This window comes from Chrysemys picta, chromosome 4, assembly GCF_011386835.1.
Source record: "Chrysemys picta bellii isolate R12L10 chromosome 4, ASM1138683v2, whole genome shotgun sequence".
Lineage (NCBI taxonomy): Eukaryota > Metazoa > Chordata > Testudines > Emydidae > Chrysemys > Chrysemys picta.
The window spans coordinates 37,029,894-37,043,841 of record NC_088794.1 but is presented as its reverse complement, the minus strand read 5'-3'; the positions used below and the strand labels follow the sequence as shown (position 1 = coordinate 37,043,841).

The following is a 13,948-nucleotide window of genomic DNA, read 5'->3' as shown; positions in this document are numbered from 1 at the left end:
CTGCTGTGTCCCCACTCACCTTCTCCCACCCACCCTGTGTGAGACTGAAAATCCAAATTGGGCTGTCTTTTCGTGAAGATAAAAGGTGCAAAACTGGCTTTGTGTACTCCCAAGTCTTTGGAACTAAACCCTGCCTCACCACTAGGCTTGAGAGCTGCTCTTGATTTTTATACTGTCACCATTTGACTAGTTCTTTTGTCATCATAGAGCAGGGGTAGTCAATAGGCAGACTGTGGGTCAAATCTCGACCACCAGGTGCTTTTGAACTGACCCCAAAATCTTTTTATTTACTTATTATCATTATTATTATTTTCTCTGGAGTCTGGACCTTGACTAAACCTTGACCAAGAAATTTGGACCTTGACAAAAAGTAGACACCCCTGTCATAGAGACTTCCAACCTAGACTGGCCCTGAATTTTCAAGGTAAAAATGAAGCAGAAAAAAGAAGAAGAAGAATCTTTCACACCTTTTTTTTCCATCTTAAAGAAGTAAAAAGGGCCACAAGCCACTTTTTTTTAATGTCACCTTTAAATAAAATGATTCTTAAACTCAAAGGGCCAGTCACAAATTGCCCGTATACATGGCACTCTTTTGTCAGAGTTAGGGTATTTTCTAGCTCTTTTTCTTATTCATTCAACTAGAACCTATTCCTTCTCCACCACCCCACCACCCCCGCCCTCCTTTCTTTGATGGAGCAGCATGCAGCTGAGTTAAATTTTTAACAGCCTCTTTGAGCATGGCTCAAAAGTTCCTCCTCCCCTCCCCCAGGAATTTGGTGCTAAAGAGTTCAAAGATAGCTCCTGAGGTATCAGTTTCCCAAGACAATCTCCTTCTAGCCTCGGATATACTTAGCAACTGTGGTAATCTTACTTAGGACTCTCCAAGTCTCCTCTAAGGGATCTGGAGAATTCAAGACAGCTGGGGATGGACGTGGCAAAGGAAGGGATGGGGCCTGCTAGCACAGCAAAGCCATCTTGAGCTAGTGACCATACATGGTCAGCCCAGGGCTCCCTGCAGCACGGGGGATAGGAGGCCAGAGAAGGAAGGGGACACTGGATGATGAGCTAGAATGGCTGATTGTGTCTATAAGAAGTTATTTTCTTGCCTCTCCACTGAAGCTCACTAACAAGAGGAGCACCTGCTCTGTGTGTGTGTGTGTGTGTGTGTGTGTGTGTGTGTGTGTGTGTGTGTGTGTGTGTGTGTGTGTGTGTGTGTGTGTGTGTGTGTGTGTGTGTGAGAGATAAGTGGCTTGTATGGAAGGACCTAGCTGCCGCAGGTTCCAAAGTGATCACTAGGAGGATGGAGAGGTATGCTATGTTGAGTGACAGGGGGATCTCGGAGGTTCAGAGGTTCACGTTGTGTACTGAATTATCCCAGCTTTTTGTAAGCTGTGCCCTCTCCACACAACAGCTCCCTGATCTCCCAAATCAGCCGGCTGTCCTCTTTGGGATAGGAGCGCCAGCTCCCCCTGAACTACAGTGCATTATCTCTTCAGGGGCTGGCTTACTTACTCCCATCCAATCTTCAGGAAGCAGCCATTTCCCTCCCCATCCCTCCTCTCCTCAGCAGCCATCCCTCTCTCCAGACCTCACAGGCAGAGAGTAACAGACCCCAGTGTGTGAGCTTGTCTCTCCTGGTCTTTATTCCTGCAGTCCAGTCTGCACACTAGAGCTAGCACCGGTAGAGCCGCACCTCTGCTAGCTAGAGCGACCGTGGAAGAGCTGCCTAAATGTCTCATACCTATACCCAGCATTGTTAGATACACAGGCTGATGCATTGCCTGAAGATATGCAGGGTTAGCCAAATCCCCCTCTTCCTCCCACATTTACACTGGCACAAGTGGCATATGTCATTCACTACCAGTACAGCTCCAGCAGCAGCAACCACAGAGGAAGCTGTAGCGTAGACACGGCTATGTAATTTTGATCACTATGTCGTCTAACCTGCCTTGAGCCCCCTCTACAGTAGAGCTTCCAGAACTGCTACCACAGGTGAATTATGGGCCCCATTTTTGCTTGCGTAGCTAAGGCATTGGGGCCTGCATGCGCCAGCAGCACTGCTGGAAGCAAACAGGCTAGGTGATCCAAGCAACAATGCTGACTCCTGTTGTCTGTCTGTCCCAGAATAACAGTGTAGAACCCGTGAGGGATCTAGCTTGTGGCCCCATACATGAGGGAGTGAAAAGAGCCGGTGCTGTTGTAGTGGGACCTGTGGGCAATTTTCTGACTAGCCTTCATCATACTCTGACCAAATTCTGCCCCACCTCCACCCGCGTCAGCTCCTCATTCACTCTCCCTCCACAAATCCTAACCCCCATGCCCCTGTTTGGCTCTCTCCATGCCCTCAGCCCTCCTCAGAGTTGTCTCAGGAGCATTGCTGTAACTTGATCGGCAGCGGGTTTAACTTGAAAGCAGACTGGGTACAGAGTGAAAGGCCGATGAGCTGAGCTAACAGCCTTCACTACTGGGTGGTAAAGACCGCCCACGCCGAACATTGAACAAACCCCTTTTCCTACATTTTAGGAGGCGGATTTCAGGAGAGGTTGCTCACCTGGGGAAGGGGAGATAGTAGAACAACTGCAGGTTAAACTAGAACTGAAGTAAACCTAGAACTGGACCTATTCCAAGGTTTGGGAGGGAAAGTGGTTATCAATTTTAAAAACAAAATTCAACTCCCCCACACCTCTTTTTCCCCGTCTAATTTTTAAATTTAAAAATTTGTGACAATTTCCAAACTTGACCAGGGATGGAGGGAATCACAACAATTTCATCTGTATTTTCCCCCCATTTTTTCATCCAAGTTTCAAAATCTGAAAAGTTTCAACCTGCACTAGTTTGTAATATTTGTGATCTCTGCCCCCTCTGTTCCTGCCTGGGAGCACAAGGGCTGAAATACCACAGAAAAGCATTCTTACTGCTATACTCCCAGTGACAACAGGGTTCCTTAACCCCATGTTCTGCGACTCAGTGGAGAGACTGTGTGAGAGCCACTGATCACATTGGCACTGCATGAGCATCCTACCAGCAATGCCTATGCTGCCAAAAACATGCCCTGGCCTCCTGCATGCAACTTGGGGAGCAGTCTCTACAGGCAACTTTTTCTTTGGTTGTTTCAAAGTCTTGGTCAGGAACCTAGAGGGGAACCTCACCAGAATACTGTCCTAACATTACTGCAGTCTGATTAGAAGCCTGTGCAGAGCTGCCCCCACCAAAAAAGACATATCTACACACACAAACATGGCAGGCAGAGGAATCAGTGGGAAAGCTGCACTATGCCAGGGCTGTGCCACTGCCTGACTAATTACATATAGGTGCCAACTAGAATATTTGTTGCAACAATCTATCACTATTTGTCTGTTCCCAGGCTCCCCCAACCAATAGCACTGAAACCCTCAAGAGCTTTGGTGTCCCTGTGAGACAATTAACCCTTTCATTACTGGATACTGCAAAGCATGCATTGAACATGAACCCTTCTTCTCCTGATCCCCATCATCCCAAAAGTATTGAGGGGCTACAGACAGATTTTCTTTTATCGACTTCCATAAGACATTCCTTTTGTGGGTAAATGTTACATATTTTGAACACGCATTGGATATGATTTGGTGAATAATATTGTTATTGCTTTATTTTTAGAGAGGCCAGAGTCAACCCCCCAAACTTTATAGATGCTCAACATTTGAACCCAGATCTAGATGAGCCCAGGTCTAGATAACACACTGGCTAAGTGTGTCTTTGTCCTTTTCTAGTAGCTAATTCATAGACAAAAACCAACTGCTACTGCTCCCAGCTGATGGACTTACTCTTTTAACCTAAATGGTAGATTGTCTGTGCTATGGAGCTAACAGTCCAAGTTTCAGTCCCTGGTGGCAAACCAACCAGGGAGGTGTCATTATCTGGTTGCTGTTATTTTGGGGATGATGTAAGTGAACAGGGAGCTGTACAAACACACAAAATACAATATCCCTACTCTGAGAGGCTTCCAGTCTAATTCAGCCAGAGAAATATGATATATAAGGAAAGAAATCAAGACTGCAGCAACTCCCATCCAAGGCCTCACTTGTCTTTTCAATGTATTAACATCCAGTTTCTCATCCATCTACAAATATCGTGATAGCTGGGGCAAAAATGGCAGAGTTTTTTTCCACAGAACAGAGTCAGAAAAGGGACTTTTTTTCTCTGCCCCTGGTCTTCTTCCAGGAAACTCTCCCTCAGAGAAGGACACACTTCATTATGACCTTCACACGCAGCTCTAGCTCAGTAGGTGCCCTCCAGACCAGATTTATGGACAACCTGAATATGGAGTCAAAATGCTTTGGGGAGAAAGATGAAGTGGACTATATAAGTCCCCCTCACCCAGAGTCTAAATGGGAGTCATTCCCCAGTGCCCCAAAACAGTTGCTACAGGGAGATGGAGGAATGGACACTAGAATAGCACAGCTAATAAAATCCCTCCATTTCCTCTCACGCTGGACATGTGTGCATCCTAAAGAACAGGGGCATCTGAACTTCATGGCTCCACAATGAGCCAAAAATTCAGATCCAAACACCCAAGAAGCTTCAGCCTAGCAGTGCCAAGTTTGGCCTGAGCTGCAATCTTTAGTTTGTCCCCAGAGGGGACTCTGAAGTCCAAAAGAGGCGGGAAAGGCAAAGAGTCTGATTGTCTTGCAGCCCTGTGTCCATGAACGAGGCAGAGAAAAGCTAGTGAGCCTAGTCAACAGGATCGGCTCTAGGCACCAGCAAAGCAAGCACGTGCTTGGGACGGCGCATTTCCAGGGGCGGCATTCCAGCCATCCTTTTTTTTCAGGGCAATTGTGCTCTTGGAGCTGCACCACTTAGACAGGGTGAGGGTGCCGCGCCCCCGGCCACAGCGGGAAGGGGAAGCCCCAGCACCGGGATGCTAAGCTGCTAGGGCTCAGCCACTACCTGGGGAGGAGAGGGCGAATCCTGCCAGGGAGCCAGGGCTACGCCGCCTCATCTGCGCACTGGCTGCTGCACTGCCTTGTGCCACCCCTTATATCGGGGCTTCTCTGCGCGGCTGGGCAGGGGAGGGGTAAACTCCTGCAGGCACTGGGAGAAGGTGACATCACTCCCTCCGCTTCCAGCGCTGCCTGCGAGCCTCAGCCCCACCTGAGCTTGGGGCAGCAAATTTTTTGCTTGGGGCAGCAAAAAACCTAGAACCGTCCCTGCTAGTCAAGAACTTTCTAGAGCTTCCAATGGCTGGTTCCTTTTTGCGTTTCCCTCTCCTTGTTCATGCACTACCAACTGCAATGACTCTTAGCTCAAGTTCATTTGGGGCTCATTCAGCCCCTTGTTTTGCTTCTACCGTCAAGTTCTCTGGCTAACCTGTAGCCCCCTCAGAATTACGAACCAAACCATGAGGTAAATTTCAGCTACACCCAAGGGCCTTACCTTTCAGTGTCCGTCGGGGGCTCTTCCCCCTCCTGATTCTTGCTCTCGGGGTCTCCATGGCACTCCTCAGAGTCTGACATTTTATTTCCTTGCTAACAACCTTGTCAAATCGACGGGCTCTGCAAAGAGCTCTGTAAGAGTAGAGTGTGTGTGCGCGCGCGCGTGCGTGTATTCACTTTCATACCACCCTTCCTGTCCTCTAACCCAGCAACAAATGATGCCGGAAGCCTCTGAGGTTTGAGGGGGGTTGGGAGTTCTTACTCAGGTTATATTTAAGGTTTTGTTTCCATCTACTGCCTAAAAATCAGGAAGTACTAACCCGAGCTGCAGGGGAAGCATGGGGCAACAGCCACTCGTAGGGCCTGAGTAGAAAGATGTCTGAGAGACAGGCCATAGCCACTCATAGTACTAAAGTACTAAATGGCTGCATCTTTAAGTGGCAACATTTGATAACATCCACGTGCCAAGGATTGGTTCTGTCCAGGCCACAACGCCTTGGCCACAAAGCCACGGAGTGCAAGACTGAGTGCAAGACTGTCCCAGCCACTGCCACTATCATCTCCAACATACACACTGGCCTAACCCAGAAGCCCCCTTTGCCCAAAGGTGCACTGCTAGCGGTTCCCAGGGGGGGGCCTTGCAACTCTGCGCAGCCTCCTTTCCCCAATCTAGCCGGGCTGTAGTGCTTGGTGGATTCCCTTGTGTCTGCTGATGCCTACATAAATGCTTTCAGGCACTCGCACAAGGGTGAGGGATTACTGAAGGCAAAACCGGACAATGTTCAGAAGCAGCTGAGCGATCCAGTCCACCTAGGCTCAAAAGTTCACTTTGGGACGTTCCTGTGACAATCACAGGTAACAAACCTTTTTGTCAACAGAGCTGAGGCTGGCATAGGCAAAGGAGCTCCTCTGTTGTTTATGTGTTGGCCAGGAAAAGACATGAACTGGATTTCTCTGTCCTGAGCGTAGGAGAGCCACCAGGAAAAAGAAACACCTGAATCAGATTTCTGTGCCCAATTGAAATACAACCAACACAGCTGCTATGTGGAGATGCAATTGCACAAGAGTGTGCTGTGCTCAATCGGCAAGGCTCAGATTGCAGAATTGCTTAAAAAAAAAAACTGTGCGGTGGAGTGCAGGGGAAGTGGCAACAGCCCCTTCCTATTACACAGAAGTTCAAATTCAAATCTCCAGTAGAATATGTCCTGCCAAAAACTACCCTGCCTCTCTCCTACCAGGCCTGGTACCCACCTCCTACTTATCTTGCTGACCATAGCAAGGCCTGGTTGTCTTTTCCCTCTTCAGGAGTCCTGGGTAGCCAGTCCTTCATCTTACATCTTTGGTTGGGGGGTTGGGGAGATACAATTTGATCACCTGCCATCCAGGAGAGCAGCCAAGGGGAAGGGCTAGCAAGGAGAGCCCCCTCCCCCACCCCAAACACACATTGTTCTCCAACCACTAAGGGCACCCTGAAAGTTCCCCAGCTCCTGAGCTTGGGTTTATGGGGTGCCATATGCCCTGAGACACAGTGCAGAGTTTCTGTAATGGGAGAACTCCCTGCCCTCTCCCAGGAGATTTTGGGGGTTTGGAGAGGGGTAACTGCCCTTCGCTGAAGCTAATAGAAGATGGGGGACTGGTTTAGCTTGTGCCCCTTGCAGAGCCAGGGAGGGAGCCATTGACCCCACAAGGGAGTGGGATAGGGAAGTGGCTAGAACTCACCTCATTCCCTCTACAGCAATGATAGTAAAAGAGGTTGCAGGGCTCAAAGCGAGGAGGAAAGGAGGGAGAGAAGCTAGCTGGTGTTTGGATTTCCCTGCTCCCCAAACATCTTCTCGGAGCAGAAACCAGGCTGCTCCCAGTAGTGAGAGAGGGAGATTTCACCTGGCTCAGCTAGATATGGGCTCTGAGTACCAGGGCCGCCCAGAGGATTCAGGGATCCTGGGGCAAAGCAATTTTGGGGGGCCCTTCCATAAAAAAAAGTTGCAATACCATAGAATACTATATTCTCATGGGGGCCCCTGTGGGGCCCAGGGCAAATTGCCCCACTTGCCCCCCCCCCCCCCCGGGCGGTCCTGCTGAGTACAACCTCCAGGAGAGGAAAAAACGTGGAACAGATTTCTGGATTGAGCTATGCAGGGTTCTGTCTCTCTTCTTGTAGAAGAAGAGAAAACAAGAGAACCTGGAGGGGGAACCCGTGGCTGGCAGTAGAGCACACTGCACCCATTTCCTTCCTGTGGCCTCTCTCACTGCACTAATCCCCTGAACTCTTTCTCAACCTGCTCATGCAACAAGCATCTTCTCCAGCAACCCCGAAGCAGCTCAAAAAACATAGCTATCACAAAGGTGCTTTCCCCACTAGGCCTGGCTAGGTGGTGGGAGGCAAAGGGGGTTATGTTTGCTCTGGGTGGCAGCTTCGTTTTAATTGAGCTCCATCCAACGCCCATAATGGGCCCAATTCTCCTACCATTGAAGAGAGTGGAAGTTTTGCCACTGACTTCAATGGGGGCTTGCCTGCTGAGAAAAGATTTCTGATTTTAGATAAGCAGAGCTTGCAGATAGATATGAACCAGCCCAACAAGAAACCTCTTATCCATCTTATCCTATAGATAAGTATACAAGGAATGTTCCTTCCCTTGCCTTATCCGTTCTGTCATGGTATCTTACAGGGGTGGACACATGAACGGGCACTTATTAATTACTAAAGATTCCTCAGGATGCTATCAAGATGTAGCAGATCAAAGGAAAGATGTTTAGGAGAGAAGAGGGTCTCAATTTTAGGCATAGCCTAGTGCGATACACAGTGATAATCTCATTACAGCTCTAGTCTGAAAAGGTAATTATGGTCTAAAAAGTGACAGGGAAGAAGAAAATAAGTGGCCTCCTGATGCTTCATATTTATTCTTTCACTGGTTCCCACAGCTATTTGCTAAGGTTACAAGAGCTCCTAGCTCCTGCCATTGAAGACTTAATCTGGTGAAAATCAACGGAGGGTTCTTTCTGCTTTGAACACCATCAGCAACAAGAGAGAGTGTGGAATCAGGACACAGTGAGACACTTGTCCTGGATGGATAAACAATGAAAATGCAGTTCTAACTTCACCTGCCAGCAGCAATTAAGAGTAGAGTGGGTTCTCTAACCTATGCTCTAAGGCATGGGAGCAGCTCTGAGAGAGAAAAAAGGTGCAATTTTTACTGGTGAATTTTCTGATAATAGCCCCCAATGGTTAAAGCAGTTGACAGCCTGTGGGCCAGACTCTGATCTCAGTTACGCCTGTATAAATCCAGAGTAACTCCATTGACTTTGATCTCTCTCTTATACAGCACTTTTCATCTGTAAATGTCAATGCATTTTACAAAGGAGGAGATAATCTTAGTCCCATTTTACAAATGGAGAAACTGAAGCATGGAGATGAAGTAACTTGCCCAAATAGGCCAGTGGCAGAGCTGGGAACAAAACCTAGGTCTCTCAAGTCCTAGTCCAGTGTGCTAGCCATTAGTCTGCACTGACTCATTAGTTATCCCATCAGGGCTTCTAAGTACTGGTTTTGGCACTCCAACAAGACTCTTGCTAGCCAATAGGGTCACAGTAATTGGTAAGGCCATAATTCATGCAGCTTGATCATCTGCAGTCTCTATAGAGGTATTTATTATCCCCTCCTCCCTCAGAAAATAAGTGGTGATGTGACACAAAGTAAATTCATGCCTTGCTCTCCAAGGCTTAAAAATTCAACCATACTTTCAAAGCTTTATTTACACAGTTAAGATCACTTTGATACACCAGATCCTACAAAATTACAGGGTTAAACTGCATTTGATTTCAGTTCATGCCACTAGCATTGTTTCAAAATGTAATTATGACATTGCATGATTTAAGACAGTTGTTTCCATAGCAACAGTAGGGGGTGAGACTGAAAGTAGGTCTTGTGCCTTGGATTGCTTTGTGAAATGTGACCTTGGGCTCAGGAAGTTTAGCCCTAAACAACGCTGCTAGAGAGCTGGTCTGAAAAATAGGTGGCAGGAGAGATGGAGAAGGAGAAATTTGGAAATTGCCTAGATACCAGGATTACAGTTAACAGCTGCGTGGGATTTAGGATTCACTAGTCTCAAACATCTTCTTCCTGCCCTCCATGCCAGACTTCTCCTCGATGTTCTTCCTCCAGTCACCCACATCACGCAGATCCTTCTCCTGTTGGCGTTAGGGGAAAAAAAACATGGAAGTACTGACAACGCTGGGTGGTATTCACGCCCATCCTTGTATTCTTTAGCTAACATCCATCCCAGTGTAGCACAGATACCACCTGGGATTCCAGTTAGCAAACCTATCTAATATCCCTAAGAGATGAGATTCACCCCTGTGCAGAGGACTGGATCAAAGCTTATGCCCCACAAACCATATTTTGAAGAACTTGATTGGGATTTAAGTGATGTCTGGGCCTTATGCTCGTCCTTAGTTCAGGGGTGAAATGCACCCCTAGTGCTTTTCATCCCACAGTGCTTTCCAAACCATCCATTCAGAGATTGTTTCACCCACTGTTGAAATGCAGCCCCCTCTGATGTGGAATGAGGCAATTTCTTTAACAGTGCAGAGCAGCTCGGAACAACAGTTTGGGTAAGGAAGCGAAGAAGAGTTTATCTAATAAGAGGAATTTAGGTTAGCAGGATATTACCCCGAACTGGAAGTTGATCGGGACTCTAGAGATATATCACAAAATCATAGACAGCAGGGCCAGGAGAGAGCATTTGGATGATTTAAGTCTGAATTTTGCAGGTCTGCTCACTATGACATTCTTGCTAATGTCACCTAATCTGTAACTGGAGTGGAATATCCTCCCCTAGATACCAAGCATGAATGGGCAAAGTAAAATAGTTTGACACAAAGCTCTTAATCCACCCACAGATGGGGAGGCCATTAAAATCTAGAGTTTTCCCACTTGGTAGTAAAAATGTATGGCAGTGAGAGAATCCCAAACCATCTCCCACTGTGTGGCTTTGGACCACAGCCATGTGTACATCCTCATGACAGCTGGGAGGATTTAGAGATAGGAGGAAAATAGGGAAATGACCATGTGGCAGAGACAGGGCCACCCTCAGGATGTTAGAAAAGGCTAGAGCAGCCCAGTGTCAAGTGCAAACAATACAAAGGTTGGATATCAGAAGTACATAAGGCAAGTGATTGGGAGACCGCAGCCTTTTCTGAGCAGCGAGGGTCTTTGGTCCAGAGAACCATTGGCCAACTGGTCCGCGTATGTGTTACAGGTCCCCTGTGCGCCCAACCCACAAGGAGGAGAGCCTACTATGGCTGCAGGTGGGGAGCTAAGCACTTTAGCTTAAGCTGTTGTAGCTCATGCTTTTAGCTCTGGAGGTCCCCAGTTTAGTCCCCAGTGCGTTGGTCAAGATGTGGCTGTCACACCAGTACACAGGGAAGTCTGATTTCCAGCTAATAATGCCTGGATCCTATTACAATAGGGGAAGTTGTGTGGTACCTTCTCAGTGTCCTCCTTCTTGACCTGCTTCAGGTTAGCGCGAAGGTCCATGCAGACCTTGTGTTTGGAGCCCAGAAGGGCACGCAGCATAGCATCAGCAGACATGCGGACCCTACGCAGGGGTGGCCTCTTGAACTTGCCCCTCAGGTCAAACAGTTTCTGGCTCAAGTCTTCAAGCTACAAAAAGAAAGAAGAGATGGGGAGAGAGGAGAAAATGATGTGAGATGGACCCATAGCAGAAGACGAATGGACAGGCGCACACACAAGTACATATAGTGTGATAGAAAGGAAACGCCATCTACGAAGGCAAAGGATTAGTTTGACAAAGCTTAGGCAAGCACGGAAGACATGGGCATTTGGGAGAGTGGGCAGGTACAGGGACGGTGGGGTAGGAGCACAGGCAGCAGATACATACTGTAGAGAGGGACAAAGCGTGGGACTGGGCACACTCCACTGATCTCCACATCAGCAGCGATGGGAGTGCCAGGGAAGATTACCTCTTTGGTGGTTTTCTGTAACTTAGCCTCAGTGTCATATCTTTCCTCATCCACCACCTCTATCTTGGCATGAAGCTTTTTGCATAGCTCCTGCAGAGAAAGAGAAAAGGATGTGGGCCATTGGAAAGCGTGTGACTCACACCGCCTACCCTTTCCACAACTTCCTCCAGTTCTGTAAGAGCTCAGCTCAGGTGTGGCTCCGAATCTCTGTACTTGGGATGCATCTGAACCAGTTCCTGGTCTCTCTGTTCCACCTGCTTTCTAAGGCTCCAGCAGCTTAACACAATTGACAAGTTGGCTTACCCATCGGTTGGGAGTTCCCCTGGCACAAGGGAATTGCACATGGCCACTATAGCCAGCCTCTAGCCAGCCTCTCCTCTGCCCACTGGCCCCAGTAGGCATGTCAGGAGCATGACTGAGGCAAATGGGTGCGGTCAGAGTGCTGTTGCTGGAATGACCCCTTGGCAGCTCTAGGCTGCTTCTCAGGGCCACACTTCCGCCAAGGGAACAGGTTCAGGAGAGGCAGAAAAGAGGCTTTCAAGCCATTTTTTCCTCCCCCAGCTCAGCTGGCCAAGCTCTGCTCTAGTGCAGCTCAGAAACGAGTCCAAATATTGCTCCATGTGGCTTTGCATCGGGCTTTTGCATTTAAACTTCCTCAACTGTAATTGGTTTCCAGTCAAAGATCCAAATACAATAGTGCTGGAAATGTCTGGTGCCCACCCGCTAGGGAAAGTAGTGCATTTAACTGAGTAGTATAGAATGCTCTCAAGCAAGCCAAGAGAATTCCCCTGTGACCCTCATGCGGGAATGATGAGTTGTCTTAACATGGAGTCTTTGGGGGAATCTGGAGGACTCCTTTCTCCTCCACCTTAAAGAAAGATTGCATTGGGCAGGAGGATCTGTTGTATAAATGCAACCTAGTATGACTGTGAGTTGAAAGGCCCCAAACAAAATCAACTTGATACCTCACCTCTGAGTTCATGATCAAAACTATTGGACATATGGAAACAGCTGAGCAAGGTTCCCTCTCCAACGTTTTGAGTGATACATTCAAAGTTGACCAGCCTACTTTAGAAATTTTTAAAAAGCCAGAATCCATTTCTGGACCCACAAGTTTTCATCTCTACTTTGTGGGGGAGAGAACACCACAAATTCACTGTAGAGCCAGGACTTCACCTCTCACTGGCTACTATGCCAGAAGTGGAACAGAGGATGTAGAACATGGGTGCTCAAATTGTGAGTCATTACCACCAGGGGGCGTATGAGGAGATGACAGGGGGTCACAACTACCTGTCTTTCCTAAATTCCCAAACAGCAGGCACGTCCCTGCTCAGTCACAAGGGTTTCATGGGATTGAAAAGGTTGAGAAGCACCAATTTGGGGAAATGGGCAGTGTGTTGGGTTGAGTTGGAAGAGCCCATATATGTGGGGTAAGGCAGAACCCTAAACCTTTCTGCTCTTGCGTAGGAGAAAATGGAAGAGACAAAGCTGTTACCTGCAACTCCTGCATGGAGTGTGGGAGTGACAAAGGAGGACAGTGCTCGGCAAGGTAATTGGCCTTTTCTGCTTCTTTAGCTGCTGTTTCTTTCTCTAGGAGAGTAGCAGCAATCTGGAGCATAACACTCTGGAGGGGAAAAAAAAGAACACAAATCCAGTTACTTGTGTGAGTGAGCAGCAATGGGGAGGGAGGGAGCTCACAGCTACTCCAACCCCTGTATTCTCAGCAGGAATCACTGAAGAAGGAAGTGCTCACTGCAGGGGGGGTCATGGACACTCCAGTCCAACTTGTTGCCCACAGGAGTTGCTTCTTGTAGGAGATGGCATAGGAGTGCTGGATGTGGGGAGCACACAGCTACTCCCAGGACCAGCTTCTTTCAGCAAGAGACCCCAACCATAGGGAATGTTGTAGGAGCAGTGATTTGGGAAGCTTTGGGCTACCCCAGCCATTGGCCGGCCTGGAGGAGGATTCACCAATGATGGGGAACTTTCAGCTGTTCCAGTCCCAGCAGGAGGCACTGTCTGGAATGGGGTAGGAGGGAGCACCAATTTTGGGAGCGCCTGGTTTTTGCAATCAGGGGGCAGCTGCAGGAGCACTGGCTGGCTCAAGAATGGACAGTAGAATGGTTGTGGACAAATCCCATACTTCATGCAAGATCAGGAATAGCACGTACCTTCAGATGCTGCCGGCGGGCAGTGATTGCCCTCTTCCTTTTCTACAGGTGGGAAGAAAGAAAGACAAGGCAGGTTCACCACATGCTTCCTCCCCACCCCTTCCCATATAATGCTAATGATAGTTTTAGCATCTATATTCCTCCCCAGAGCCTGCCCAGAATGGGAAACAAGAGAAGAACTGCACCCACAGCATGAAGGGATCTGGCATCAAGCCCCCACCCAAATCCTTAGCAACTGGTCTCCAAACTAGAAGACACTGACAGTTTGCTGCAATCCATATATGCCAGCAGAGCTCAGCACAGATCTTCCCTGCTAACCCCAGTATTGCCAACTCTAGGCATTCAGCAAATATGAGTCAAACCTCAAATCCTGATTGGCTTAGAAATCAT

General features: G+C 48.2%; 2 protein-coding genes across 7 annotated transcripts in view; both read right to left on the bottom strand.

Moving 5' to 3' along the window:
- The window catches only part of LSP1 (lymphocyte specific protein 1), an 82,701-nt gene extending 77,061 nt beyond the window's left edge, over positions 1–5,640 (bottom strand). For 2 of the 6 annotated variants that reach the window (XM_042840125.2, XM_065592048.1), the window contains exon 1: positions 5,410–5,566. In XM_042840125.2, coding sequence (XP_042696059.2) covers positions 5,410–5,489 — 80 coding nt within the window. In that variant the 5' untranslated portion in view covers positions 5,490–5,566. Of the gene's footprint in view, positions 1–5,409 lie in introns of all 6 variants that reach the window. The other 4 variants (XM_042840124.2, XM_042840127.2, XM_042840128.2 and 1 more) reach the window with 4 other exon arrangements.
- A 3,459-nt stretch (positions 5,641–9,099) lies between these two features.
- TNNI2 (troponin I2, fast skeletal type) lies at positions 9,100–13,715 on the bottom strand. Its single transcript, XM_024102165.3, has 5 exons — positions 13,559–13,715; positions 12,883–13,011; positions 11,388–11,477; positions 10,891–11,067; positions 9,100–9,593 (listed from the first exon to the last, which is right to left on the bottom strand). Exons 2-5 carry the CDS (start codon positions 13,003–13,005, stop codon positions 9,495–9,497), a joined length of 489 nt encoding a protein of 162 aa, XP_023957933.2. The 5' UTR covers positions 13,006–13,011; positions 13,559–13,715; the 3' UTR covers positions 9,100–9,494.
- Between the last annotated feature and the right edge of the window lie 233 nt (positions 13,716–13,948).